General features: G+C 64.9%; 1 protein-coding gene across 8 annotated transcripts in view; it reads right to left on the bottom strand.

The window, feature by feature from the left end:
• SRCIN1 (SRC kinase signaling inhibitor 1) overlaps positions 1-9,058 on the bottom strand; it is a 67,671-nt gene that overhangs the window by 49,158 nt on the left and 9,455 nt on the right. Inside the window, exon 1 of one of the 8 annotated variants that reach the window (XM_042020779.1) lies at positions 3,166-4,018. The exons of 1 other annotated variant lie outside the window; for it this stretch is intronic. In XM_042020779.1, coding sequence (XP_041876713.1) covers positions 3,166-3,370 — 205 coding nt within the window. In that variant the 5' untranslated portion in view covers positions 3,371-4,018. Of the gene's footprint in view, positions 1-3,165; positions 4,019-9,058 lie in introns of those variants that run through there. 6 more of the 8 variants (XM_042020777.1, XM_042020785.1, XM_042020786.1 and 3 more) reach the window with 6 other exon arrangements.

Here is a 9,058-nt window from a genome sequence, read left to right on the forward strand (position 1 = left end):
AGTGGGATCAGACCCCAGTGGGATGCACGGAGTGGGATCAGATCCCAATGGGATGCACGGAGTGGGATCAGACCCCAGTGGGATGCATGGGCAAGGGGACAGGTACGGGGTTCATCCCCCTGCGATGGCAGCGGTGTCCCCGCTCCCGAACATGCGGCAGGAGATGAGGGGACAGCGGGGATGGAGGGGCCGGGGGGCAGCGAGGGGAGGGCGTGCAGGGGCTGTGATCCCACCAAACCCGTGATGATCAGAGCGAAACAGGAACAAAACAGCGCTGGGTGACTGAAAACAGCACAGACAAGACACGGGGCAGGGGCACGGACACACAGAGGGCACGGACACACGGAGGGCACGGACACACGGAGGGCACGGACACATGGAGGGCACGGACACGGCTCGGCATCACGGACACAGGACAGAGCAAAAAGAAAATGAAATCAGGCAGGGTGGGGGGAGGGTCGTGTGTGCGGGCGCTGTGCTGGGGGTCACAGGTCCCCCCATGTCCTGTCCGAGACCCCAGCGGGGGCTCAGCCCCCGTCCTGCAGCCGCTGCTGGCCGGGGCCAGCCCGGCCCGAGGGCACCAAACCCGGCATCCCCGGGATGCTCTGCCCCATCCCAGCCCCTCCCCGGGCTCAGCGCAGCCCCGGGGGTACCAAACCCGGAATCTCCGGGAGTGCTCTGCCCTATTCCAGCCTCTCTCAGAGCCCAGCCCGGCCCGAGGGCACCAAACCCGGCATCCCCGGGATGCTCTGCCCCATCCCAGCCCTTCCCGGGGCTCAGCGCAGCCCTGGCAGGCAGGGGAGGGGGCAGGGGGACAGGCAGGGGGTCCCAGGCGCAGAGAGGTGACAGGGCTTGTCCTTTCGCTAATAACTCATTCAGTGCACGCCGGGATTTGACTTCCAGGGAAGCTGGAAGAGGCGATGGATGCCTGGAAGTCCCCGCACGCTGCCAGCGCCTGGCACCGCCTCGGTGGCTGCAGCACGAGGCCACCCCGCAGCCCCTGACTCCTGCCCAGCCCCGTGCCCGCTGCGGGGCAGCTCCAGGACCCCGACTGCCACCCCAAAAAGTCACTTCGGAGGGTCTCACGCCATCGGGGACGGTGTCCCCCAGCCCTGGACTGGTGCCAGCCTGCCCCGAGGCCACGGGGCTGGTTTTGCCACGTTCTGCGGGGCTTCACCGCGCTCAGCCTTCCCCTCCTGCTCCCCTTTTAACCTTGATCCATAATTCATCTCCCTTCTCGTCCTGTTTTTCCCCTCCCGAGCTCCCGCTAAACAAATCGCGGCGAAGTCTTTCCTTTTCCCTCAATTATTCATCAGCCCAGCAGATCAGTTTGATATCAAACGGATATCAAGCGTTATCAGCTTGATATCGGGGGGGGGGGCTCCAGCGGGGGCCACGGATGCGATTCCTCCACTCAAGGTCACAAAAAGAGCCCGGCGGGGACATCACGCGCTCCGCAAATGCCACGGGGACATCCCAAAGCCTTCCCTCCGCCAAAAATCCACCGGTCCAGCTCCATGAATGTGACCTTGGCCGGGTTGTCACCCCCTTTTCCAGAAAACAGAGGTGGAATGCGGGAAGAGCTGAAGATCCCGTCCCTCCCTCGCTCTGCCAGGTCCCCGTGTCACCGGGGAGGTCACGGTGGCACCTCCACCACCCCAAGCTGGTGCCAGAGGGGGCACCGCGGTCCCGCTGCTGGCAGAGGAGCAGGGCGAGAGCCTCGCCCCGGGGTCCCAGCGGCTGCCAAATTCCAGCCCTCGTGGGAAATCCCGATGGAGAAGTTTCTCCTGACCCTTCCAGGAGCCCCAGGAGCTGCCTGCCCCTCTCTCCGCTCCCCTAGCAGCCCCACAACGCACGTTCCTCAGCGGGGAGTTCTGATCCAAGGTGGAAAACTCCTTCCCTGCCTCAGCCACTCACCCCAGCACCGGGTCCATGACCCCCGCGGAGAAATTTGGGAAGGAATTGCATCCAGCACCCAGCCCCAGCCTCGGGCCCCATTGGAAATGCCTTGGAGAACCCTCGGGAGCAGCGAGGGTGCTGCTCTGGATGCGGGAATGGGATCCTGGGCCAGCCCCGGTGCAACGTGCCCGGTGTGCTCCGAGCCCACCAAGAGAATCCTTGAGGAATGCCGGGTCCTGAGCGCCGCAGAACTCCCGGATTTCTCTCACCCCATGGGAATGGTGTGTCCGGGGATGGAGGGATGAAGGGGCACCCTGCCAGCCGCAGCTGCAGCAGAGCCAGGGCTGGCAGCAAGGAGCTGCAGCTCCTCTCCCTCCTCGGGGAGAGCGCGGCCTCCTCGAGCCAGAGGAAGCTGCAGGGACGGGGATTTTTGGGCTGAGACAGGGGTTTGTTCCCCGCCACTTCCTCCCGCTGCCTGCTCCAGCCCCGGCTGCAGCAGCCCCGGGCTGAGGCCGAGTTTCCAGCTCCTTCCCATCCTCTCCCTCTCCGTGATCAGCGTGCAGCTCCCCAATCCCTAATTACACGCTCCGGGAGCGGAACGCGCCGGCTCCTCCGCTCCTCTGCTAAAAGGGATGATCTGAACAGCCCCGCGCGGGGGTCAGGGAGGAGCTGGATCCTCTCAGGGGCTTTTCCATCCCCGGCTGCGCCGCATCCGCTCCCGGCTGCATCCCCGGGATCCGGAGCCAGCGAGGATGAGGCGGCCCCGACACCACAAACCTCGTGATCCGTGAACCCCTCCGAGGCGAGCGGAGGAAAAGCCACCACAGCCACGTGTGCTGGCCTCATGTCAGCCACCTTTGCGCTCCAGAGATGCCACCCTCAGCGGGCGCGGATGATCCCACAAGGAAGTAGCCAACAGCTGCAGCATGGGGGACTCGTTTGGGGAAAAGGACCTGAAAACCCTCTCGGTCATGCCTCCCTGAAGAAAAAGGGGTTAATCCTTCCCTCCTGGGGATAATTCCACCTCAAATCCCCCACAAAGTTTTTTCTCCTCCTCCAGCAGCTCAGGAATGCGGCCGTACCCACACGGCCACAGCAGATCCCTGGAAAGTGCTTCCCGAGGCTGCTTCCAAGTAGGTCACTGGGGTGGCAGAGCCGCTGGCCAGAGCCTGCCCGAGGTGCCCAGCTCGGCAATGCCCCATCCCAGCCCCGCTGGACATCTCTCCGGGCCATGTCCCCCCACATGGGGACCGTCCCCTCGCTTACCCGCGGGCGCAGCGCGGCTCCCACGGCGGCCGGGCAGCGGCTCCGGGGGGATAGCGGGGGCAGCGCTCCGCTCCGCCGGGGCTGCGGGCGGCTCCTTGGCCGGGCGCAGGGCTCCCACGACGGCCAGAATGCCGCGGTAGATCCTGGCCAGCCCCTCTCCGAGCAGCGGGAGGTTGAGGGAACGCGGTTCTCTTTGCCGATTCATCCACCCATCGTCCCCACCTGCCAGCAGAGGTGTCACCCGCGCCGGGGCCGGAGCCCCGGGCTGCTAGCAGGGCACTTCCATCGTGTCCTTCCCGGAAAAAACAGGGATACCGGAGGCACAGGAGCCGGGGGTTAGGTGATAATCTTCAGGAACGGCGTTGGCAGGAGCTCCCTGAGAGGCGGGGCTGGGAAAGGCCCCCAAACACCTCCCCGGTGCTGCCGCAGGCGCTGCCCCGCGGGAGCGGCTGCGGGATCGGGCTGGGATGCCCCGTGCCAGCGGCTCGGCGGGGCTTTATCATCCAAAAGGAATCTCTCAAACACAGTTTATTACTGCAGTCCCATAAATCTTCATGAGGCAGCAAAGCTCGCGCGGGTCGCGGCAAGCGCCGGCAGTCAGCGGAGCGTGCAAAATCGGCCGAGAAAGCGCTCGCACAAAAAGGGGCGAGGGGAGGGGAGGCGGGGAGTGCATTTGGGGAGAGAGGAGGCCCGGAGGGTGGAAGCCCCTCGGAGCGATGCGGCTCCCCCGCGCCCGGCCATGAAGGGAGCCGGAAGAGCGGGATGCTCCCGCTTCCTCTCGGAGGCTGCACTGCCGCACTGCCCGCCCGCCCGGCACCCACGGAGCCTGCCCGGCACCCAGAGCCCTGCCCGGCGCTAACCCCTTCCCTGCCGGGCCCCAGCTGCGCTCGCCGGAGGTGGGAGGAGGGGTGGGGAGAGCGGGGGGAGCTCCTGCGCCGCGCGGTTTAACTCGTGCGGTGCTGCAGAGCTGCTGGCACCAGAAGTGCCCGCCTTGCCCGAGCCAGGCCTGCGGGGGGGAGAGCAGGGCATTCTGGAGTGGTTTGGGGTGGGAAAATCATCCGGATCCAATCCTTGCCATGGGCAGGGAGCTTCCACCACACGAGTCACCTTCCGAGCTATTGCTGCCCTGGTCCCTGGCTTGGCCACGTTCATGTCCACTCATTTTGGGATGGTCAAGCACCTTCCAGGACCCGGCCTCACATCCAAAAAGTGCTGGGGGCTGCCCAGATGCTCAAGTTCTCCAAGCAAACACGCGCCCAGAAGCAGGGACAAGGCAGGCGACAGCCGGGGCACACCAGTGACCCCCACTCCTGCCACCGCCATGTCCCCGACGGGTGCAGCCCTCACCAGGTCCGGTCACTTAAAACCAATTCCCGGAGAATTCCAGCCCTGTTTCGGGCCAAGCCCGTGCGCTGTGGGAATGCCAGGAGCGGGGCAGACCCAGGGTCCATCCCAGGACGGGAATGTGGAAGTGAGGGGACTGCAGGGTGTCCTTGTCCCTCTCACAGCGACACAGGAGTGAAAGCTGGCAGCGACTGCGGTGAAGCTTCCCCACCCTCCTCTTGCTCCCGGGCTCATGGAGCCGCCACCAAATCCCCTGGGAAAAGCCAGGTGATGCCAAGGCCACCCGCAGGGGACCATTAACGCCCATCACGGGACAAACCTCCCCGCGACGTCCCCCGGGATGCGGGAATTGTTCTCCCGCCTCATCCCCCCCATTGCCAAGGATCCCAGCCGGCGGCGCTGCCCGGGCTCAGCAGCAGGCAGCGGGCTCCCCGCCGCGCCTTTCACTCCCAAATTCCAGTGGAACGGCGGAAAATTAAACACCCCCGTCCTGTTCCACCGGGAATTTCCCAGGCGGGTTCGTGCAGACCCCACAGAGCCGGGATTCCACTTGGCTTTGGGCAGGGACAGGGGCACCGTGCCCGGCGCGGTGGCAGTCCGGATTCTCCGGGTGAAATCCTTGGATCCTGCCCCTTCCAAGCCTCGACGTGACCTGGACGCCGCCTTCTCCCTGCCTGCATCCCACTAACTCCCACATCGGAGCGGCTCCGAGACACGGAGCTCGCCCCAAGGAGCTTGGAGGGGCCCAGCTGGCATCTCCCCATGACACTGCCCTGCCAGGCGGCTCCTTCCCTTTGCGAGCAGCGAAGCCACCAGATAAATCCTGCATGTCACTTGTCAGAACCCAAAACCGAAGGAGAAATCCCATCTGGCCGGCCCTGGAAAAAGCAGCCGCCACTTCCCACCTCGCCCGGGTGCGATCGCGCCCACGCGGGCACATGGAGAGACGGGAGACGAGTTCACCTCCCAAATCCCAGCGATCCGGTGCCAAGGGAAGGGCCGGCACACCTGGATGCTCGCTTGGAGCGATGCAGGAAGGAGCTGCCCTCGGCGAGCCAAGGAAAAATGAGGGGCAGAGGGTGGGAAGGACAAATCCCAGCTTTGGATTTGGATTTTCCCAGCCGGGAAAATCTTCCCGCTGCCCTCGGCTCCGTGTCCGGCCTCTGGCAGGAGGCTGAGCCGGCCGCATTCCCGGAGCATGGAAAATATCCCTGCCCGCCGGGAGGAGGAGGAGGACGGAGCCCTGCGTGCCCTGGCAAGGGTGGCATCCTCGGCTGGCAGGGCCGGCGCAGAAGCTGGGGACGTGCCAGCAGCTTGGGGACACGGGATAAAAATAAAGGAGAGGAGAGGCTGGCCGGGCCCGAGCTCTTCACGGCTCCAACAGAAGCCGCATTGTGGCCTTGTCCCCCACCCACGCGGCACAGCTGGGGCCTGGCAGCTCCCGTGGGAATAGCCCGAGCCTCGGGATCTCCCTTGGGAGAGGGAAACGGAGGCAGGGAAGAGAGCGACGCTGGTGGGGCAGCGGTGCTGAGAGGGGACGGGGTCAAACCCAGGGTGGGAGCAGGGGGAGAACACCGTCGGTTTGAGCATCTCCTGAAAGGAGCTGGAGTTTTCCCAGGATTTTGGCTCCTAGCAGGCTCCGTGCTGGATGTGGGGCTGTGACTCAGCCGTGGGGCTGTGACTCAGCCGCGGTCGTGTGGGGAAGTGGAGCCAACTCCCCCTGTCAGCCTGATCCCCCCCCAAATCCTCATCGTGCTGGGAGAAACCTTTGGGATGAGCCCTCGGCAGCAGCAGGGCCTGGATCCCGGAGCCCCCATCACCCCCACAGCTGCGTCTCCATCCCCATTTCCCCTGGAGACAAGGGAATTTTGCTGCCCTGGGAGGATTCCCAGCACCGAGCAGTGCCACAGTTCGGGGTCACCCCCCTGGACACGGCTGTCCCCTCCCCACCCCGGCAAAGCCGGGCTCAGTCCCAATCCCGGCTCCTGCCTTGAGCTGTCCAAGAAAATCGCTCTGGAAATCGATTCCAATCGATCAGACACTGGGAAAGGGAGAAACTGTCCCCTCAAGACACCGAATCGATGGTTCCTCTCAGCGCAGAGCAGGGGAGGGAGCTGGCAGAGGCGCAGGGAGGGGGCTGGGGGGGGATTGGGATCCTGCTGCAAGTGCCAGACTGGTCTGGGTGGGAGGAAACAGCCCCAAAACCAGCTCGGGATGTGGTGGAGGGCAGGGAAAACCACTCCAGGGATGGATGGATGGATGGAGGGATGGATGGATGGATGGAGGGATGGAGGGATGGACGGGGAAAGATCAGGAGGCTCCGGCTCCAGCCTTTCCCGGCTGCACAAGTTTGCTGAGATGAGCCAGGACCTCATCCCAAGGTTTGGGATTTGGTTCTTGTCTCACCTCTCCACAGGCAGAGCAAAGGGCAGAGGCTGAGAGGCCACGGAGCTGGGCAGGGGTGAGGAAGGGCTGGGAGGAGAAGGAGGAGGAGGAGGAGGGGCAGGAGGGGACACGCATCAAGATCAAAAATCAATCCCGTTAATCAGACACCGAGGAAGTTCCTAAACACATCAAGGGCTCTGCAACCACGGAATCCGGGAATGGTTTGGGTGGGAAGGGACCTCAAATCCCATCCATTCCCACCCCTGCCATGGGCAGGGACACCTCCCACTATTCCAGGGTGCTCCAGGCCCCGTCCAACCTGGCCTGGGACCCTTCCAGGGATGGAGCATCCACAGCTTCTCTGGGAATTCCATCCCAGCCCCTCCCCACCCTCCCAGGGAAGAATTTCTCCCTAAAATCCCATCCAAACGCCATCACTTCCATGATGGGAGGATCGGGAAGGGGCAGCCTGGTCTGGCAGTGGGCAGAGGGGGCTGTGGCCCTCCAGCCTGGCCCGCGGCCACCAGCAGCTGCCAGGGCAAAGCCCAGAGCTGGGCACGATCCTGTTTGCATCCCAAATCCCGCTCCGTGAGGGATGAATCCTTGCAGGGAAGCCTCGAAAGGAAGAATCCAAGCCAAGCCCACGGCGTTTCCAACCTTTGGCCCCACAAGGAGCCCCTGGCTGGAGTCTCCAAAGGGCTCAGTTCCAGGAGGAAGCGCTCGGGACGGGGATTTTTCCTGGCTCGGAGGGTTTGGGACCACGGCAATCCCACAGCCCTTGGCACAGCCCTTGGCACAGGAGACCCAGCTCTCCCAAATCTTGGCTCTGCCACCACCACGACGGGCTTGGAGCCCATCCCGGAGCTCGGCAGCTCCAGCCGCGGCACCGAGCCCTGATCCCGCAGCCTCCGGGCAGGGTTTGGGGGACACTGCCCCGTTTGGGTAACTCCCGCTGGGAGCTGGGCGCTGCCAGTCATGGGAAAAGCTGGGAAAAGCTGGGTGGGTGTCCCCGGGGGGGCCCGGGAGGCCGGGAATGCTCCGGTCCCAGCGGGGGTGTGGAGAACAGAGCCTATTTCTGAGCGCACAGGTAGCACGTTGGTGGTTGGTCACCGCCTGCCGTGCCAGCCTGGTTAGTCACGGCTCGTTAAAAATCAGAAATGCTGGAAAAAAATATCTCAGAGCCACGGCTGAGGCCTCCGAGAGGCAGGGAAACGTGCTCAGGGATGGAAAACACGGGGCGAGATCCTGCAAGGATTCACTGTCAGCCTGAGCAGACCACGGGGCAGGGACGCTGCGGGGGACACGCGGCACGTCCCGCTGCCCGCAGGGCACAGCGGCACTGAGCCGGTCCCTCACAGGGCTGGTGCCACATCCCACCTCGAGACGCTGCGGGTGACACGAGGACGAGGCCACCGCTCCGTCCCGGAGGCAGATGCCACCCCTCGGGCCGCGGAGCAAACCCTGCTGTCCCCTGCTGTCCCCTGCTGTCCCCTCCTGCCCCACCGGGCACATCGGGGGCACAGCCACGTCCCCCCCGCCCGCCGCCTCCCACCAGCGCCAGTCAGAAGCTGTCCAGGCAGCGGGGTTTAGTCAAGCAAAAGGAGGGCAGCAGCAGCTGCCTGCAGCCCTGCGCCTCCTCCTCCTCTTCCTCCTCCTCCTCCTCCTCCTCCTCCTCCTCCCTTCGGAGCCGGGCACCCAGCACGGCACAGCCCACACCATCTGTGCCCACCTGTGTGGGGCTGGGACCGTCCCCAGGCCACCCCAGAGCCCACCTGTGGGGGACAGGGATCATCCCCAGCCTGTGCCATTGTCCCCTCCGGGCCAGAGCCCACCTGTGAGGGGCTGGGACCATCCCTGAGCCATTCCAGAGCCCACCTGTGAGGGGCTGGGACCATCCCTGAGCCATTCCAGAGCCCACCTGTGTGGGGCTGGGACCACCATCCCTCACTTCCCAGGGCAGTGTCCACCTGCAAGGGGCTGGAACCATCCCTGAGCCACTCCAGAGCCCACTGTGAGGAACTGGGACCATCCCAGGCCACTCCAGAGCCCACTGTGAGGGACTGGGACCATCCCCAGGCCCCTCCAGAGCCCACTGTGAGGGACTGGGACCATCCCAGGCCACTCCAGAGCTCACTGTGAGGGACTGGGACCATCCCTGAGCCAC

The sequence above is a fragment of the Corvus kubaryi genome, unplaced genomic scaffold (genome assembly GCF_017639235.1).
Source record: "Corvus kubaryi isolate FWS band 111438036 unplaced genomic scaffold, C.kubaryi_AGA036_p1.0 37046, whole genome shotgun sequence".
Taxonomy (NCBI): Eukaryota; Metazoa; Chordata; class Aves; order Passeriformes; family Corvidae; genus Corvus; species Corvus kubaryi.